At 39.4% G+C, this 21,637-nt stretch overlaps 1 protein-coding gene across 2 annotated transcripts in view; it reads left to right on the top strand.

The window, feature by feature from the left end:
• The window catches only part of LOC110530587 (complement C3-like), a 63,614-nt gene that overhangs the window by 25,486 nt on the left and 16,491 nt on the right, over nt 1-21,637 (top strand). For both annotated transcript variants that reach the window (XR_016482624.1, XM_021613784.3), the window contains exons 8-18: nt 1,496-1,607; nt 2,985-3,108; nt 3,613-3,728; nt 5,405-5,758; nt 5,853-6,050; nt 11,949-12,113; nt 12,198-12,324; nt 12,533-12,607; nt 12,693-12,887; nt 13,034-13,145; nt 13,543-13,631. Coding sequence is in view for 1 of the 2 variants with exons in the window: in XM_021613784.3 (XP_021469459.3) it covers nt 1,496-1,607; nt 2,985-3,108; nt 3,613-3,728; nt 5,405-5,758; nt 5,853-6,050; nt 11,949-12,113; nt 12,198-12,324; nt 12,533-12,607; nt 12,693-12,887; nt 13,034-13,145; nt 13,543-13,631 (1,667 nt within the window). In the remaining variant the exon portion in view is untranslated. The remainder of the gene's footprint in view (nt 1-1,495; nt 1,608-2,984; nt 3,109-3,612; nt 3,729-5,404; nt 5,759-5,852; nt 6,051-11,948; nt 12,114-12,197; nt 12,325-12,532; nt 12,608-12,692; nt 12,888-13,033; nt 13,146-13,542; nt 13,632-21,637) is intronic.

Below are 21,637 nucleotides of genomic sequence, written 5' to 3'. Positions count from 1 at the left end.
ACAGTCATTTCAATTCTTGATATTTACCCCATTGATTTAAAAAATAATAATAAACTTGCCATGAGCTTAGCACACATTTCTTTCTCCATCATAACCCAAAATAAGTCTTTACAACAATATGCCATTGATAATATCTTGAAATAAACATTGTTAATATTGAAGTATACATTATATAAAGCATTGGAATTGTATTGACTTTAATGAAATTCTATAATAAATAAAACATTGACATCCTATAGTATTTACTCTATTTCAATTTTAATTCAAGAAGTAAATCTCAATTGACCCTTCACTAAGCCCCGCCCCAGACCTTTGGGAAACTAATTGCAGTGCTCCAATGGATACCAACTCTTGTCTAGTCCGACACCTCGGACAAGCTTATGTTTAAATCGCATGAAAGCTATGGCAAGAATGGAGTTTCCTTCAAAAAAATAAATGTTTAAATTACTAAATAGTTGAACAGTACATGTTGTGGAAAATCTTGAGTCAAATATTTACACAGATACCGGAACTTGTGAATTCAATTTAGACTTTATTACACACGTAACAGAGCCGAGCCCTTCCATGGAAAATATTAAATTCTCATATTACAGAGTCCTGCCTTTATAGTATTCTGTCTTTGCATAAAGTATAGAGTCCCCTCCCTCTATATGAAAATAGTTTCCCTTGACCTTTCTCCACCATTATCTTTTCATCTCAGTTCTTGCTTGTTAACGCCCACATCTGACAGCTGTATAGGTTTTAATGGTAGCGGGGCCCTGGTCCTATATGTTCCATGCCTTATATAGCCATTCTGTCTCTGCTCTTCAAAGTGGACAGCCTAGATGCTGCTAATAATGGAAATGTAATCATAGGCATGAGTTTTGCTCCCACATGCACCAGAAGTAGTTGCTCCTGTGATTCCTGAAATGCAGAGTCTGTTAGAGTATTTTTTGGAATCCAAAATTATACTTTTGTTACATTGCTTGCTAAGTCAGCTGGTTATCTAGCTAGCTCCCAGTCTCATTGACCTCCAAACATTTCAAACACTAGCTAGCTAGCCACTTAATATAACTTGTTTTCTCAAAATGTATGTTAGCTAAGTTAGCAATGCTATGAATACAACTCCCATCTGCTGTCAACATCTGGATACGATTAGAGAGCACTAATGAGCTCCTAAGTTGTTATAGCTTTGACTGCATGCATGCTGAAGGTGAATTCAGAGCAATTGAGTGGCTAGCCACACAACAAACATAATTTGACAAGGTTCCCGTGAATATATTGTAATGACAGTCCACCACAACATAAGCAAAAGTTTCCTGATTAGCAAGGGGTAGTCTGTGTTTAATTTAATTGTGTATTAGAAACACCGTTTGAGATCATTGGGGAGGGAATTTCGCCAATGGTTGAATGGGGAATTGGGTTTCCCGGGGAAATGTTGTCTGAGGTTGCAACAGTAACTAAGGGCGGCGGAGCTTAAGCGCAGATTCAATTTCATTTAACACTTGTTTCTCAGGTACTTCTCTGGAACGGCGGTTGTAGGCTATGCATATGTCATGTTTGGATATGTGTGCAAAAATGGCATGAAAATCCAGTTATCCACCTTACTACAAAGGCACCAATTACAAGTAAGTTTTTCTTGAACTGTGCTTTACTGATGATGCCCTTACAGCAAAGTTATTATGATCACTGGAATGTTTCCACAAGGTATGTTATGTATTATTTGGCAGCATATTATTGATAAAGTAATTGTACAATCTCTCAGCAATTCAAACTCAAATTCAAAGCAGTGATTTAGGGCAGGATTTACAATGCTATGATAAAGTATTGCCCCCTTTCTGATTTTCTGTGTTGTTGCATATTTTTTATACTGAATGTTTTCAGATCTTCAACCAAAACCTAATATTAGGTAAAGGGAACATGAGTTTACAAATAACACAAAAAAAGTATACTTATTTTATTTATTTCATTAACAAAGATATACAACACCCAATTTCCCCGTGTGAAAAAGTAATTGCCCCTTTACACTCAATAACTGGTTGTGCCACTTTTACCTGCAATGACTCCAACCTAACGCTTCCTGTAGTTGTTGATCAGTCTCTCACATCGCTGTGGAGGAATTTTGGCCCACTCTTTCATGCAGAAATGCTTTAACTCAGAGACATTTGTGGGTTTTCAAGCATGAACTGCTCGTTGGTAGACATTTGGTGAAAACCAAACACTGCATTCCCCAGTAAGAACCTCATACCAACGGACAAGCATGGTGGTGGTAGTGTCATGGTTTGGGGACGGTTTTCTGCCTCAGGACCTGTACGACTTGCCTTAATAGAAGGAACCATGAATTCTGCTCTGTATCAGAGAATTCTGTGGGAGAATGTCAGGCCATCCGTCTGTGAGCTGAAGCGCAGCTGGGTCATGCAGCAAGACAATGATCCAAAGCACACAATCAAGTCTACATGAAAATAGCTAGAAAGCAACAAATGTAAAGTTTTCGAATGGCCTAGTCAAAGTCCAGACCTAATCCCAATTTAGATGTTGTGACAGGATTTGAAACGAGCAGTTCATGCTTGAAAACCTACAAATGTCCCTGAGTTACAGCAGTTCTGCATGAAAGAGTGGGCCAAAATTCCTCCACAGCGATGTGAGCGACTGATCAACAACTACAGGAAGCGTTAGGTTGCAGTCATTGCAGGTAAAAGTGGCGCAACCAGTTATGGAGTGTAAGGGGGGCAATTAACTTTTTCACACAGGGGCATTGGGTGTTGTATACCTTTTGTTTATTAAATAAATTAAATAAGTATGTAATTGTTATGTTATTTGTTCACTCAGGTTCCCTTTATCTAATATTGGGTTTTGGTTGAAGATCTGATAACATTTAATATAAAAAATATGCAAAAGTAGAGAAAATTAGAAAGGGGGAAAATACTTCTTCACGGCACTGTACCCTTAGAATACTGATTTGTCGATATTCTACATTTAACCATCTTTTTGATTTTGTCTCTCAGACAGGGACAACCACAGCCATAGTGACAGTTGCTCAAATCATTGCTGCCGCTAAAGACGTTAATAGTATTGATGATATCCTTGAATGTTCTCTCTATGCAAGAGCTACTGTCTTCACTAGCTCAGGTGTGGTAATACCTATTGTGAATGCTATATGGATTCATCCATTCATATCCATCAGACCAAGGTCAAATACTTATGCAAAATACTTCAAAATTCTTGAAAGTATTTGAGGTGTGCTTGAATTAGCTTTGTGTGTGCATTTTTGGAGCTACTCTATTGGTTCCATGGAAAACTAAATCAAGCACAGCTCAAGTATTATATAATCATTGTTGTGTGTTCATAATCCCTTTATTACTGTTGCATGTTCAGTTTAATAGATTTTTTAAAAAACATGGAAACACTTATTAAGGCCGCATTGGGTGTCTTTGTTTTTGGACGATACATAATTCAAAGAGCATCTTCAATCCAGCCTGTTCTACTAGTGACTTTTACTAGTGACATCCATCTTTTTTTTCTGTAAATATACATAAGAGCATTTGGAATGTGTATTTGACCCTAATATCCACAGATTATATTTGTTACATCCCATATAACACCTTGTTTTCTCCTGGTCCGTCTCTTTCCTAGGCAGTGACATTGTAACAGCAGAACTCACAGGCATCAAAGTGGTTAAATCTCCTTACTCAATTTATTTTACCAAATCCTCCAAATTCTTCAAGCCAGGCCTACCATTTAATCTTCATGTAAGTTGCATACGTCACAAGGGTAAACTTTTGTCTTTAGAAATAAGCAGAATTATACCCTTACCAAGTCCTTAAATGTATATTGTATGTGAACTCTAAAAAATAAAAAATAGAAACAACACATTTACTTATTATATGTCTAGCAAACACTTTACTTGACACCCAGCGTCATAACACGTTATGACACTGTCATAGCCATGTTGTAATATGTCATAACAGGCTGCCTGTGTAATTACCTGTTATAATATGGTCATAACACTATCATTACATATTTAGACCTGTTGTGACATATATTGCATTATTATATGGCTGGTTATGACACCTACATAAGAGTGTAAAAACCCACAAAACCTACGACTGTAGTTATTTTGTAGCTGGTTATGACACCTATATAAGAATGTCAAAACTCACAAAACCTACCACACAAGTCAAAACATTACATTACACCATAGCCTACGTATCAACAGTATGTTTGTTATATATACTTTTTAGAAATATACCATGTTAAATTATAATTGTAATTGTGCAAACATTGATGTCAGACATGCACATACCCCAATGCTCTGCTGCTGATGACTGGGATGAATGCAGGAGCAGATTTCCGGAGCAGGACAACAAACCCTCTTTCTGACTGATGACTGATATAGGTCATGTACGTGATAGGCCTATCTGGGTTATATGGTTATGACGGTCATAATGCTTCTTGACATTAACATAAAGTGTATTTTCTTAGTCCAAGTAAAAGTGACACATGATGGTCATAATGCTTCATAACAGGGTCATGAAGTTATTTAAAATACAATGAAAAAAGCGTTACTAATGAATTCATTACAACAAAAACTAAAGATTAAAAAGACAAACTTTCAAACAAAAGGGAACTTATTGTCAGGGAAAAAACTAATTTGAATAACTATGGGTTTTGAGACTTAAGTAAGTGTCATAACCAGCCATAAAATAACGCAATGTATGTCACAACAGGTGTAAATATATGGGTCATGACAGTGTTATGACCATATTATGACATGGTTATGATCGTGTCACAACTTACACTGGGTGTCAAATAATGTGTTACCTATGTTTATTTATCTTTCAAATATCAAGGAATATATTACTTTCGCTATAAAATTGTGTTTTCATGCACTTTAATGTTGCTAAAACTTCACTCTGAAAAAGTTCACTCTGAAAAAGTTAACTTGGAGCATAGTTTTTCTATATTTAAACACATACTGTATACTTTCAGTATATTATTGAAGTATACCAAATTATTCTACAAATTAGACAGTGTGTGGAATTCTGAAAAACATGCATTTTCAAGATAATCGCTAAATAAGAGAAAGGACACTTTTATTTGTTATGTATTCTGTGTATGCATAAACGATATTATTCAAAATATTAAAAAGAATACATATGAACATAAAATACACTAAAAGTAATCTATCTTAAGACATGAAGTACATATACACCAAAAAAGTTCAAAAACACTTATTTAAATAACATTTCAAGGACTTTTTATTTAAGCATAATGATACATTAAAGTACAGTATAACTTTTTTTTATTAACTTCATTTACATAAGGGTAACTCAAACACATTAACACAAACGGCCATGCAACCTTTCTCACACTCATGCCCTCTCAACCCCTGTTAAACACACCCTCTTTCTTTCTCTCTCTCCAGGTATACCTGACTGACACTACTGGCTCTCCTGTAAAGGGCATTGAAATAGAGCGTGAGGGACTGAAATACTTCACAGACAGCCACGGAATAGCTGTCATCACCATTAACACTGTTCGCACAGACAAAACAAAAAATGTCCAAGTGACAACCGCTGTCTCTGGTTTACGTAATTCTAGTCACCAGGCACGAAAAGATATCACACTTTTAGCATACGAGACAAAGACAGTTAAAGAGTACATCCACCTTTCTGTGGACAAATCTGTTGTGAAGAAGGATGAGAACCTCTACGTTGCCGTTAACTTCCTTGGAGAAAATGGGGCCCAGGTTTTTCAACAGGATTTCATTTCATACATGGTAAAACAACTGTAAATTAACTATGTTTTTCTTTATTGTTTTGCAATTCTATATTTTTGATTTTTATTACAGTCCGGTTTAAATGTTATATTAGGTGGTCAGCAAAGGGCGGATCATGGAAATGGGGAAGTGGAATTCAAAGGACAAAGCTCTCCTCAAAGAAACCTTGAAAGTAACTCCAGACATGCTCCCTTCCTTCCGCCTGGTGGCTTTCTACATTGTGCCATTGCAAGGTTATGACGTGGTGGCTGACTCACTGTGGGTGGACGTGGAGGACCAGTGCATGGGACAGGTAAACTCTAAAATATAACTTTTTTAACAATATACAGTGAGCTCCAAAAGTATTGGGACAGTGACATTTTTTTTGTTTTGGAATTGAAATGATACAATGACTGAGGTTAAACTGTCAGCTTTAATTTGAGGGTATTTCCATCCATATCAGATTAACTGTTTAGAAATTACAGACCTTTTGGTACATAGTCCCCTCCATTTTAGTCGGAAGTTTACGTACACTTACAGTGCCTTGCGAAAGTATTCGGCCCCCTTGAACTTTGCGACCTTTTGCCACATTTCAGAATTCAAACATAAAGATATAAAACTGTATTTTTTTGTGAAGAATCAACAACAAGTGGGACACAATCATGAAGTGGAACGACATTTATTGGATATTTCAAACTTTTTTAACAAATCAAAAACTGAAAAATTGGGCGTGCAAAATTATTCAGCCCCTTTACTTTCAGTGCAGCAAACTCTCTCCAGAAGTTCAGTGAGGATCTCTGAATGATCCAATGTTGACCTAAATTACTAATGATGATAAATACAATCCACCTGTGTGTAATCAAGTCTCCGTATAAATGCACCTGCACTGTGATAGTCTCAGAGGTCCGTTAAAAGCGCAGAGAGCATCATGAAGAACAAGGAACACACCAGGCATGTCCGAGATACTGTTGTGAAGAAGTTTAAAGCCGGATTTGGATACAAAAAGATTTCCCAAGCTTTAAACATCCCAAGGAGCACTGTGCAAGCGATAATATTGAAATGGAAGGAGTATCAGACCACTGCAAATCTACCAAGACCTGGCCGTCCCTCTAAACTTTCAGCTCATACAAGGAGAAGACTGATCAGAGATGCAGCCAAGAGGCCCATGATCACTCTGGATGAACTGCAGAGATCTACAGCTGAGGTGGGAGACTCTGTCCATAGGACAACAATCAGTCGTATATTGCACAAATCTGGCCTTTATGGAAGAGTGGCAAGAAGAAAGCCATTTCTTAAAGATATCCATAAAAATTGTCGTTTAAAGTTTGCCACAAGCCACCTGGGAGACACACCAAACATGTGGAAGAAGGTGCTCTGGTCAGATGAAACCAAAATTGAACTTTTTGGCAACAATGCAAAACGTTATGTTTGGCGTAAAAGAAACACAGCTCATCACCCTGAACACACCATCCCCACTGTCAAACATGGTGGTGGCAGCATCATGGTTTGGGCCTGCTTTTCTTCAGCAGGGACAGGGAAGATGGTTAAAATTGATGGGAAGATGGATGGAGCCAAATACAGGACCATTCTGGAAGAAAACCTGATGGAGTCTGCAAAAGACCTGAGACTGGGACGGAGATTTGTCTTCCAACAAGACAATGATCCAAAACATAAAGCAAAATCTACAATGGAATGGTTCAAAAATAAACATATCCAGGTGTTAGAATGGCCAAGTCAAAGTCCAGACCTGAATCCAATCGAGAATCTGTGGAAAGAACTGAAAACTGCTGTTCACAAATGCTCTCCATCCAACCTCACTGAGCTCGAGCTGTTTTGCAAGGAGGAATGGGAAAAAATGTCAGTCTCTCGATGTGCAAAACTGATAGAGACATACCCCAAGCGACTTACAGCTGTAATCGCAGCAAAAGGTGGCGCTACAAAGTATTAACTTAATTAAGGGGGCTGAATAATTTTGCACGCCCAATTTTTCAGTTTTTGATTTGTTAAAAAAGTTTGAAATATCAAATAAATGTCGTTCCACTTCATGATTGTGTCCCACTTGTTGTTGATTCTTCACAAAAAAATACAGTTTTAAATCTTTATGTTTGAAGCCTGAAATGTGGCAAAAGGTCGCAAAGTTCAAGGGGGCCGAATACTTTCGCAAGGCACTGTAGGTTGGAGTCATTAAAACTCGTTTTTCAACCACTCCACAAATGTATTGTTAGCAAACTATAGTTTTGGCAAGTCGGTTAGGACATCTACTTTGTGCATGACACTTGTAATTATTCCAACAATTGTTTACAGACATATTATTTAATTTATAATTAACTGTATCGCAATTCCAGTGGGTCAGAAGTTTACATATACTAAGTTGACTGTGCCTTTAAACAGCTTGGACAATTCCAGAAAATTATGTCATGGCTTTAGAAGCTTCTGATAGGCTAATTGACATCATTTTAGTCAGTTGGAGGTGTACCTGTGGATGTATTTCAAGGCCTACCTTCAAACTCCGTGCCTCTTTGCTTGACATCATGGGAAAATCAAAAGAAATCAGCCAAGACCTCAGAAATAATTGTAAACCACCACAAGTCTGGTCCATCCTTGGGAGCAATTTCCAAACACCTGAAGGTACCATGTTCATCTGTACAAACAATAGTATGTAAGTATAAACACCATGGGACCACACAGCCGCCATACCTCTCAGGAAGGAGATGCATTCTGTCTCTTAGAGATGAACGTAGTTTGCTAACAAGAAATTTGTGGAGTGGTTGAAAAATGGGTTTTAATGACTCCAACCTAAGTGTATGTAAACGTCCGACTTCAACTGTATATTTATATATGTGTATATATACATGTGTATTAAAGTAGTAAAAAGTTAAGTATTTGGTCCCATATTCATAGCAAGCAATGACTACATCAAGACTGTGACTCTACAAATGTGTTGGATGCATTTCCTGTATGTTTTGGTTGTGTTTCAGATTATTTTGTGCCCTATAGAAATTCATGGTAGATAATGAATTGTTTCATTTTGGAGTCACTTTTATTGTAAATAAGAATAGAATATGTTTCTAAACACGTCTACATTAATGTGGATGCTACCATGATTACGGATAATCCTGTAGGAATAATGATGAGTGAGAAAGAGGAATAAATATCATACCCCCTGTCGTGTCTTTGGCTATGCCGGATTAAGTGATATGACATGCTATTCTATAAAATAATTTATCCGTAATTAATATCACCTGATTGAGCTAATCATGTAAATCTAATTAACTAGAGAGTCGGGCACCACAAAATAATATTTATAGAGCTGTTATCTTCCGAATAAACAAACTAGTAATATTTTACATCAATAGCAGTCAACATTAATCTTTATCTTACTTCAGTCTCATAATCTGAAAGTTGTAAATTATTTTATCTGCAAGAACCCTGGCTAACAATTTGAATCAGCAATACAAAATTGGGGTTAATTATTTATTTACTAAATACCTAACTAATCACACAGAATTCACATGCACACAATTAATCATAACTTGATTACAAATTACGTCATAAAGGAAAACGGCCCTGGCGGGCGGAACAGATATGACAGCTGGTTACACAAAGGAAAAGGGGCTGGGTTGAGTGAAAGAGCGGGAAAACCGGAACAAAGGCGAAGCTGTGCTATCGTAAATACAGTATCTTATGCATTCTAAATTACCGCCCATTTGGAAAAGGAAAATGCAATAAATATTTACTCTGAGCTGCGCTTCAGTAGGTTGGTGGTAGATGGAAAGCCGTGTTGCCAAACCAAGTCCTCTGTCCTTTGAAGAATGTCTCTGGTTGTCTATTGAATACGTTGTAGTAACGTTGTGTGTGATAGACGGGATACTCTGTCTGTTCCTTCCTAACCTGCGTTTGCAGCTGTGGTCGCTAACTCAACAGCTAGTAGGTATTACTTCTGTAGTGAATAAGAGTTCAAAAGTTCATACCATTCGCAACCAAAGCTCATGCTGATGTTGGCTTCGTTCTGTAGTTATTATCTGAACCATTCTGACATAGGACTGTAGCCCTCATATCCTCAGAACAGGAAGTTATGTTGTCGCCAAGGGCTTATATAGGAAGGGAGAGGAGGGTTTGTTTGAAAAGTTTTATAGCCCTTGTCCCTTCACAAGGGAGGGCCACTGAGCAGCCCTATCTTATGAACACCCAAATGTCACATTTTAGAAGCTAAAATCACATTTCATCCCATCACAAATAATTTAATATTCAAACATTTAAATTGAACAACAATTCCATGTGAATCCGATAACTCTGATGTGTAGACTTTCCGCTGTAGAGTTTGTCATCTTATCATTGATGAGAAGGTCTCAGATGACAACCGAACTGACATCATATTCATTAAGTACCACCGCATATGTTCAGTTGTTCGGATTACCAGAATATACAGTGGGGCAAAAAAGTATTTAGTCAGCCACCAATTGTGCAAGTTCTCCCACTTAAAAAGATGAGAGAGGCCTGTAATTGTCATCATAGGTACACTTCAACTATGACAGACAAAATGAGAAGAAAAAAAATCCAGAAAATCACATTGTAGGATTTTTTATGAATTTATTTGCAAATTATGGTGGAAAATAAGTATTTGGTCAATAAACTTTTGTTATCTCAATACTTTGTTATATACCCTTTGTTGGCAATGACAGAGGTCAAACGTTTTCTGTAAGTCTTCACAAGGTTTTCACATACTGTTGCTGGTATTTTGGCCCATTCCTCCATGCAGATCTCCTCTAGAGCAGTAATGTTTTGGGGCTGTTGCTGGGCAACATGGACTTTCAACTCCCTCCAAAGATTTTCTATGGGGTTGAGATCTGGAGACTGGCTAGGCCACTGGCTTAAGCAGGGGGACACGTCTGGCACTGCAGGATTTGAGTCCCTGGCTGCGTAGTGTGTTACTGATAGTAGGCTTTGTTACTTTGGTCCCAGCTCTCTGCAGGTCATTTACTAGGTCCCCCCATGTGGTTCTGGGATTTTTGCTCACCGTTCTTGTGATCATTTTGACCCCACGGAGTGAGTTCTTGCGTGGAGCCCCAGATCGAGGGAGATTATCAGTGGTCTTGTATGTCTTCCATTTCCTAATAATTAATTCAAAACAAGCTGCTTACCTATTGCAGATTCAGTCTTGGTGCAGGTCTACAATTTGGTTTCTGGTGTCCTTTGACAGCTCTTTGGTCTTGGCCATAGTGGAGTGTCTTTTATACTGATAACAAGTTCAAACAGGTGCCATTAATACAGGTAACGAGTGGAGGACAGAGGAGCCTCTTAAAGAAGAAGTTACAGGTCTGTGAGAGCCAGAAATCTTGCTTGTTTGTAGGTGACCAAATACTTATTTTCCACCATCATTTGCAAATAAATTCATTAAAAATCCTACAATGTGATTTCTGGATGTTTTTTCTCATTTTGTCTGTCATAGTTGAAGTGCACCTATGATGAAAATTACAGGCTTCTCTCATCTTTTTAAGTGGGAAAACTTGCACAATTGGTGGCTGACTAAATACTTTTTTGCCCCACTGTAGTTAATTTCCCCCCACATTCTGACGTTCCCAGAATGTCTATGTTAACCAAGGGTTTTGCAAATGTAACCTTAGTAGGGTAGAGAGAGGGAAAAGGGGGGGGGGAGGTATTTATGACTGTCATAAACCAACCCCCCAGGCCAACATCATGACACCCCCAAAAAGCTAACCTCACCTGTTATTGTAATGGTGAGAGGTTAGCATGTCTTGGGGGTAGGATATTTGTGCATCTAGCTTTCTCACTCATCATTATTCACGAAACATTCAGGACTATCCATAATCATTGTAGCATTCACATTAATGTAGAAGTGATTTGAAATATTTATATTATATTCTTATTTACATTATAAGTGACTCCAAAATGACACAATACATTGTTTTCCATTCATTTCTATGGGGGGACTATGTACAAAAAGTGTTGTAATTTCTAAATAGTTTACCCGAAATTGATAAAAAATACCCTACATTTATAGCCGACAATCTGCACTTTAACCTCATAGCCATTAACCATTTCACATCTAAAGTGCTGGAGTACAGAACCAAAACAACAACAAAATTGTCACTGTCCCAATACTTTTGGAGTGTACTGTACATTCAATGTCACATCACATTTTTTTGTTCTCATTAATGTTCTTTGCATCTGTCCATGTTCTGATTTTTAGCTAAAACTATCCATAAAGAAATCTAATAAACGCACAAGAGACTTCCGCCCAAGAGAAGAGTTCTCTCTGAACGTGGAGGGAGACCCAGGTGCCAAGGTTGGGCTGGTGGTGGTTGACAAGGCTGCTTACATGCTGAGTAAAAAGGGCAATCTCACGCAGGCCAAGGTGACTCACTGAAATCTTGTTACATTTTTATATTCTGCTGCTTGAACCATTTTGACACGCCCCTTCTATCTCACTTTATTTCAGATCTGGGATGAAGTAGAGAGGAGTGACAAAGGGTGCACAAGGGGAGGGGGGCGAAACAACATGGCAATTTTCTCAGATGCTGGCCTCCTGTTTGTTTCCAATCAAGAAAAAACAGCACCTAGACAACGTAGGAGCAATCTGCATAATATTATTTTATATACTATTACTACATTCCAGATAAGCATACGCTTGTTGAGATGCACTGATCACTGCAGCATTTGAATTACTAAGCTACTGGACAAATACTGTAGTTGATGTTCTCTTGGTTTCTTCAATTATGTTAGTTAAGAATAGACCCTTTTATCAGCTTCAGTTGCTTTTCAATCATCTCTTAGGATTCAGTTGTGACACAGAGGTACCTAAAAGGAGGCGACGGGCAGAGTCTTTACAGGAAGCCAAATATGAGCTAGGTGAGTAAGGGCTGATGTAACAGATCATAAATAGAATGAGGGTGAATTAACCGATATAGCTGCGTTATGTTATCTACTTCCCAAGCGAGACAGTATGAAGAGAATGCGAAGAGGTGCTGTCATGATGGCATGATGGACTTTCCCTTGGACTACTCATGTGAGAAGCGCTCGCACTACATCACAGAAGGGCCGAAGTGTGTGGAGGCCTTTCTACGCTGCTGTCAAGGAATCCAGAAAGATAAGATACGCTTCACCACCCCAGAACTGATCCTCGCTCGCAGTAAAAGCATTTTTTCTCTCTTTTTTTCAGTCTGTCTTTGTCTGACATACATTTCATAGGCAAATCGATAGATTGTGTAAATATAAATGTCTATCGAGTTCTCTCACTCTCTTTCTCTTCTTCAATCTTGTTTAATTTTTCTGAAGCAAATGAAGATTTGTATGATGAAGTTGAGGAGGACATTATTATCCGCTCTAAATTTGATGTCAGCTGGATGTGGACCACCATACTGCTGAGTGATAAAGAAACAGATGCTGGGTAAAGACAACATTTAACAGGCAGTAAAACATGATTGTTCCTCATGTGTTACTGATTATGGAAAATTGATGGATTTAATCAGGTATGGGTTTCAGAATTTGGGAACCAGGTAGGTATCTCACATACTCGAGATCTGACCAACCAAAGATAAGATATTCAAAGGGCTTTCAAATGTAAGCGAAGCCCCAGTTTAATGCAATTGCAAGCAAATGTTCTGTTTTCTATTAGACCTACAGCATGATGCATTGTTTTCTAATGATGTGGAGGAAGTAGTAGTTTAGATACTTTTGATAATATAATAATAATTTCCCACTGGTTCTGCTAAAGCAATCCCTCACATGTTAAATGCATCCAGCAGATAGAAATGTATATCATTCTCTCTCGCTCCCTTATTCAGTATTGTCACACATGAAAAGACTAACATGGTTCTTCAAGACTCCATCACACAGTGGATGGTCCTCGGCATCAGTACCTCTGAAACCAAAGGTGAGTGGCTCCAAGTACCATCTCAATTTCTAGCATGATGGTACGGGAAACATTTCAGATGGAGACATTGTTTTTTCAATGGGAGTCATCCATTATTGATGAATGACAACCGAGATGATGTCCAACAAAAAATCCACAATATATCTGCCTTTAAAGGGTCAATCTGGTTATGCTACATCCATTTTTGTACTTGGTAAAAAAAACATATGTATGAAAATACACTAGATTTTTACATGCATTTTTACTTATCTTATTTATCGTTCATTAGCCTAAAAATCAATGGTATGCCTATTTCTAACAATAAAGTAAATTATCATCTCTCAAGGTTTTGATTTAAAATGGTTATTTAGTCACAGCATAAAATAAATGAAATATGAACCACCATGACTACACAAACGTGGACTATATAATACAATTAAATTAACAAGTTATTAAGAACCCAGCAATTATTATTTTCGATTATTACTATTCTCCATGAGAATTAGAGTGAAAAGTGGTTGATCAATCCCCTTAGCCCTCATAGGTAAACATGCCTGTTACATGTTAAGTACACTCAGCGACTTTAAAACATCCAAGTAATAAAATAAACCATCATATCATAAGAGACTATCATATCCATCACATTACCATCCTGCAACCTCTAATCATGGTCACAATGATGTAGAAACGAAACAAATAAAATATGTATTCACAAATTAACCTTCAAGAGCTAACTTTCTTCAGTCTTGACACTGGTTTAAATAGTCTTCCTGCCCTTGACCTAATATGACCCAGAGTACCTTCAACTGCATAAGGAGTAACAGTGTTGTGTATTGTTGCAATAGTGGGTCTGTCAACACAGTCAGTGCGTAACTGATCAGGTAAGGGATGGTCTGAGTTTGGTAGGTCAGTACGGATATTGTAAGCAGACTGGTCAATTAGCTCACTCATGACACTGTTACGTCATGGTCAGATTCTTCAAGACTCTCTGATCGAGGCAGACCTTCCAGCTGCAGTATATCTTCCACAGAATGCAAAGGTGGAATATCCTAAGCATCCAAGGATTGCACATCACCCTCTAGGCTTGTGTCACCTGTTCCTTCAGAAGGCAACTCCGACACCCACAGTTTTATTCTGTACTCAGCATCATCATCCACTGCAATGTCCATGGCAGCTGAGACCACAAGGCCGTCATTCATGTCCTCAGACTCTGTTAATCCAGACATGTCTGTTCCATCATCAACGACAGCATGGGGAAGAGGAAGAAAGTTGACTGGCATTATCAGGTTGCGATGTACTGTCTTCTCCTGCCAAGTGGAGCTGTTCTGAATCTTAAAAGTGTGACTATCAGCATTCAATCCAGTGACAAGGTAGACAGTATCCTCCCAACGGTCAGCGAGGTTCCGCTTTCCGTGCTCCCCCTTGTTAGCCAGCAACACTCGATCACAAATCTCCACTGGTGCTCCTCTGACTCTTCTGTCATAGAGGTCAGCATGCCTCTTCAACTGCTTCTTCAACTGCTTCAACTGCTTCGCTTCAACTGCTTAGCCTCTTCAACTGCTTCGCCTGTGCTGTATTCATGGCTTCTTTCAGATCTCTCCTCAAGGACTGAACAAACTGGTCATAGTCGACAACTTCTGGGTTCTCTATGACAGAGGCAAAGACTATGTCAACAGGCAGTCTTGGCTTCCTCCCAAACATTAGCAGGAAAGGGGCAAAGCCTGTGGTCTCGTGGATTGTACAATTGTACGCAAACGTGAGGGACTTCAGCGCCTGAGTCCATCTGTGCTTTGCTTTCGTCGACAGGGCCCGGATCATGTTTCCCAACGTCTTATTCATCCTTTCGCAGGACCCATTCCCCATCAGATGGTACGGCATGGTGTGAGACTTCTGAACACCTGCAACACTCAACAGTTTGTCTATTAAAGCACTCTCAAAGTTGGGTCCCTGATCTGAGTGTATACGGCGAGGCATCCCATAGACACAGAAATAGTTGTTCCTCAATTGATGAGCTACAGACTTAGCAGACTGGTTCGGACACAAGAAGGCATGAGCCAATTTGGTAAAGTGGTCAGTAACAACGAGCACATCCAGGGACTTGTTTGAAGAATCTTCTGCAGACCAAAAGTCTATGCACACTAGTTCAAGAGGCTCAGTTGTTATTATGCTCTCAAGAGGAGATCTTGCTTCCGGATCAGGAGTCTCGATCACGACGCATCTCCTGCAACACTTCACATATGCTTTAACCTCCCTATCCAGGCCATGCCTCTGTCTTGTCAGGTAGACTGTTCTCTGTTGGCCCTGGTGGCCAGCTTCATCATGGACACCCTTCAACAGCGTTCATGGAGGCTGGAACCACATACAGTTACTTTCTCCTCTTTGTAACCACATTCTTCGAAACACGATACAGTACACCTATCTTCATGGTCAACTTGTTCCAACTTCTGAGAAGACACACGACCTCAACACTCTCATGGGCACGCCCTCTCCGGGATGGTCTTCTCCCCCTTTTCACAAAGAAGATCACTCTGCTGATCACGTTGTCATCATGCTGCTTACTCATCAGTAGGTTGTGTGGCATTCCACATTTTGTTAGGTTACAGCCTTATTGTATTTATAGAACATTTTCCCCCTCAATCTACAAACAATACCCCATAATGACAAAGCAAAAACAGTTTTTTAGAATTTTTTTGCTAATTTATTATGAATAAAATACTGAAATATAACATTTACAAAGGTATTCAGACCCTTTACTCAGTACTTTGTTGAAGCACCGTTGGCAGCGATTACAGCCTCAACTCTTCTTGGGTATGACTCTACAAGCTTGGCACACCTATATTTGGGGAGTTTCTCCCATTCCTCTCTGCAGATCAAATGAAATGTTATTTGTCACATGCACTGAAAATAACAGGTGTAGACCTTACAGTGAAATGCTTACTTACAAGCTCTTAACCAACAATGCAGTTTTAAGAAAAATAAGTGTTAAGTAAAAAATAGATAAGTAAAACATTTAAATAAAAAGTAACAAATCGGGTTGGATCGGGTTCAAGTCCGGGCTCTGGCTGGGCCACTCAAGGACATTCAGAGACTTGACCCGAAGCCACTCTTGCGTTGTCTTGGCTCTGTGCTCAGGGTCATCGTCCTGTTGGAAGGTGAACCTTCGCCCCAGTCTGAGGTCCTGAGCACTATGGAGCAGGTTTTCATCAAGGATCCCTCTGTACTTTGCTCCGTTCATCTTTCCCTCGATCCTGACTAGTCTCCCAGTCCCTGCCTCTGAAAAATATCCCCACAGCATGATGCCGCCACCACCATGCTTCATCGTACGGATGGTGCCAGGATTCTTGCAGACGTGACACTTGGCATTCAGGCCAAAGAGTTCAATCTTGGTTTCATCAGACCAAAGAATCTTGTTTCTCATGGTCTGAGAGTCTTTAGGTGTCTTTTGGCAAACTCCAAGCAGGCTGTCATGTGGCGTTTACTGAGGAGTGGCTTCCGTCTGGTCACTCTACCATAAAGGCCTGATTTGTTGGAGTCCTGCAGAGATGGTTGTCCTTCTGGAAGGTTCTCCCATCTCCACAGAGGAACTCTAGAGCTCTGTCAGAGTGACCATCAGGTTCTTGGTCACATAACTGACCAAGACCCTTCTCCCCCGATTTATCAGTTTGTCCAGGCGGCTAGCTCTAGGAAGAGTCTTGGTGGTTCCAAACTTCTTCCATTTAAGAATGATGGAGGCCACTGTGTTCTTGGGGACCTTGAATTCTCAGAAATGTTTTGGTATCCTTCCCCAGATTTGTGCCTCGACACAATCCTGTCTCGGAGCTCATTGGACAATTCCTTCGACTTCATGGCTTGGTTTTGCTCTGACTTGCAGTGTCAACTGTGGGACCTTGTATAGACAGGTGTGTGCCTTTCCAAATCATGTACAATCAATTGAATTTACCACAGGTGGACTCCAATCAAGTTGTAGAAACATCTAAATTAGGTATTTCTTTTTTTTGTTTTTAATACATTTGCCAGAAAAATAACTGTTTTTGCTTGGTCATTATGGGGTGTATTTTGTGTAGATTGATGAGGATTTATTTTTATTTAATCCATTTTAGAATAAGGCTGTAATGTAACAAAATGTGGAAAAAGTTAAGTGTTCTGAATACTTTCCAAATGCACTGTATATTTCCTTATTGAAGCAATGCAATTAGAACAATACTGAATGCAAACATGTTCAACATATTTAGCAAATATGGGTCAGGCTATTTAACGAACTAGGCTATAGGCCTAACGGACTAACATTGAAATTGGAGTTGATGACAATGCAATACATAAAAGACTGTAAATACACAACTTGAAGCAACCACAGTGGTGTAGTAGAGGGTATACGCATACGCCATATACCTACTTATTTTGCAGTAGTGATAGCATATATACTCTCTTCTTAATCCCCACAATGCGTATCAAAGTAGTGTAGGTAAACACTGTATCAATTAATAGGCTGATGGAACAGATCAGAATGTTGAGCTTAAAATGTTGATAAACTATTATTTATTCACATTTTAGGAGCAGCAATGGAAATATCAGTTTGAAATTTAGAAAGAGAGGAGATCTAAAGATGCAACAACTATCATGGGTTGCTAAAATGACTAGGATAATGCCTTTGTCTGCTAGACAATGAAAGAAGGTTGAAAGAACCAATAGAACAGGAGAACGCATATGAGGAAGTCTTTATAAATAATTTCCTCCATGTTTCTATGGTCGGATTTTGGCTATAGGCTACTTTGAAGCAAGGGAAGACATGCCTCATAATATGAACTAAAATGTCCAGGTTTCAAACAACTAAGAAACAGGAAAAATATAACGATGCTAATAATAGGCCTAACCGTCTTCTGGTAGATGAAAAGGCTTTCCCAAAAACCTTCTCAATTAAATGTTAACTTGCTACGAAAGCCTTTTGCAAACTCAATATTATGTGCAGGCACATGCATGGAAAAGGTACTCAATTGTCATACTTGAGTAAAAGTACAGATACCTTAATAGAAAATGACTCAAGTAAAAGTGAAAGTCACCCAGTAAAATACCACTTGAGTAAAAGACAAAGTATTTGGTTTTAAATGTACTTAAGTATCAAAAGTAAATGGAACTGCCTAAATGTACAGTGCCTTGCGAAAGTATTCGGCCCCCTTGAACTTTGCGACCTTTTGCCACATTTCAGGCTTCAAACATAAAGATATAAAACTGTATTTTTTTGTGAAGAATCAACAACAAGTGGGACACAATCATGAAGTGGAACGACATTTATTGGATATTTCAAACTTTTTTAACAAATCAAAAACTGAAAAATTGGGCGTGCAAAATTATTCAGCCCCCTTAAGTTAATACTTTGTAGCGCCACCTTTTGCTGCGATTACAGCTGTAAGTCGCTTGGGGTATGTCTCTATCAGTTTTTCACATCGAGAGACTGAAATTTTTTCCCATTCCTCTTGCAAAACAGCTCGAGCTCAGTGAGGTTGGATGGAGAGCATTTGTGAACAGCAGTTTTCAGTTCTTTCCACAGATTCTCGATTGGATTCAGGTCTGGACTTTGACTTGGCCATTCTAACACCTGGATATGTTTATTTTTGAACCATTCCATTGTAGGTTTTGCTTTATGTTTTGGATCATTGTCTTGTTGGAAGACAAATCTCCGTCCCAGTCTCAGGTCTTTTGCAGACTCCATCAGGTTTTCTTCCAGAATGGTCCTGTATTTGGCTCCATCCATCTTCCCATCAATTTTAACCATCTTCCCTGTCCCTGCTGAAGAAAAGCAGGCCCAAACCATGATGCTGCCATCACCATGTTTGACAGTGGGGATGGTGTGTTCAGGGTGATGAGCTGTGTTGCTTTTACGCCAAACATAACGTTTTGCATTGTTGCCAAAAAGTTCAATTTTGGTTTCATCTGATCAGAGCACCTTCTTCCACATGTTTGGTGTGTCTCCCAGGTGGCTTGTGGCAAACTTTAAACAACACTTTTTATGGATATCTTTAAGAAATGGCTTTCTTCTTTCCACTCTTCCATAAAGGCCAGATTTGTGCAATATACGACTGATTTTTGTCCTATGGACAGTGTCTCCCACCTCAGCTGTAGATCTCTGCAGTTCATCCAGAGTGATCATGGGCATCTTGGCTGCATCTCTGATCAGTCTTCAGTATGAGCTGAAAGTTTAGAGGGACGGGCAGGTCTTGGTAGATTTGCAGTGGTCTGATACTCCTTCCATTTCAATATTATCGCTTGCACAGTGCTCCTTGGGACGTTTAAAGCTTGGGAAATCTTTTTGTATCCAAATCCGGCTTTAAACTTCTTCACAACAGTATCTCGGACCTGCCTGGTGTGTTCCTTGTTCTTCATGATGCTCTCTGCGCTTTTAACGGACCTCTGAGACTATCACAGTGCAGGTGCATTTATACGGAGACTTGATTACACACAGGTGGATTGTATTTATCATCATTAGTCATTTAGGTCAACATTGGATCATTCAGAGATCCTCACTGAACTTCTGGAGAGAGTTTGCTGCACTGAAAGTAAAGGGGCTGAATAATTTTGCACGCTCAATTTTTCAGTTTTTGATTTGTTAAAAACGTTTGAAATATCCAATAAATGTCGTTCCACTTCATGATTGTGTCCCACTTGTTGTTGATTCTTCACAAAAAAATACAGTTTTATATCTTTATGTTTGAAGCCTGAAATGTGGCAAAAGGTCGCAAAGTTCAAGGGGGCTGAATACTTTCGCAAGGCACTGTACTTAAGTAAAAGTATAAACCGTTACAAATCCCATGTACAGTGGGGAGAACAAGTATTTGATACACTGCCGATTTTTCAGGTTTTCCTCATTTTTATCATAGGTACACTTCAACTGTGAGAGACGGAATCTAAACAAAAATCCAGAAAATCACATTGTATTGATTTTTAAGTAATTAATTTGCATTTTATTGCATGACATAAGTATTTGATCACAGACCTGTTAGTTTTTCTTTAAGAAACCCTCCTGTTCTCCACTCATTACCTGTATCACCTGTTTGAACTCGTTACCTGTATAAAAGACACCTGTCCACACACTCAATCAAATAGACTCCAACCTCTCCACAATGGCCAAGACCAGGGAGCTGTGTAAGGACATCAGAGATCAAATTGTAGACCTGCACAAGGCTGGGATGGGCTACAGGACAATAGGATAGCAGCTTGGTGAGAAGGCAACAACTGTTGGCGCAATTATTAGAAAATGGAAGAAGTTCAAGATGACGGTCAATCACCCTCGGTCTGGGGCTCAATGCAAGATCTCACCTCGTGGGGCATCAATGATCATGAGGAAGGTGAGGGATCAGCCCAGAACTACACGGCAGGACCTGGTCAATGACCTGAAGAGAGCTGGGACCACAGTCTCAAAGAAAACCATTAGTAACACACTAGTTTGCCAATGACCATCTGGATGATCCAGAGGAGGAATGGGAGAAGGTCATGTGGTCTGATGAGACAAAAATAGAGATTTTTGGTCTAAACTCCACTCGCCGTGTTTGGAGGAAGAAGGATGAGTACAACCCCAAGAACACCATCCCAACCGTGACGCATGGAAGTGGAAACATCATTCTTTGGGGAAGCTTTTCTGCAAAGGTGACAGGACGATTGCACTGTATTGAGGGGAGGATGGATGGGACCATGTACAGTGAGATCTTGGCCAACAACCTCCTTCCCTCAGTAAGAGCATTGAAGATGGGTCGTGGCTGGGTCTTCCAGCATGACAGCGACCCAAAACACACAGCCAGGGCAACTAAGGAGTGGCTCCGTAAGAAGCATCTCAAGGTCCTGGAGTGGCCTAGCCAGTGTCCAGACCTGAACCCAATAGAACATATTTGGAGGGAGCTGAAAGTCCGTATTGACCAGCGACAGCCCTGAAACTGAAGGATCTGGAGAAGGTCTGTATGGAGGAGTGGGCCAAAATCCCTGCTGCAGTGTGTGCAAACCTGGTCAAGAACTACAGGAAACGTATGATCTCTGTAATT

Source organism: Oncorhynchus mykiss, chromosome 8 (genome assembly GCF_057628025.1).
Source record: "Oncorhynchus mykiss isolate SJ-2025 chromosome 8, ASM5762802v1, whole genome shotgun sequence".
NCBI classification, from domain to species: Eukaryota; Metazoa; Chordata; class Actinopteri; order Salmoniformes; family Salmonidae; genus Oncorhynchus; species Oncorhynchus mykiss.
This window is presented reverse-complemented; position numbering and strand designations above follow the sequence as displayed.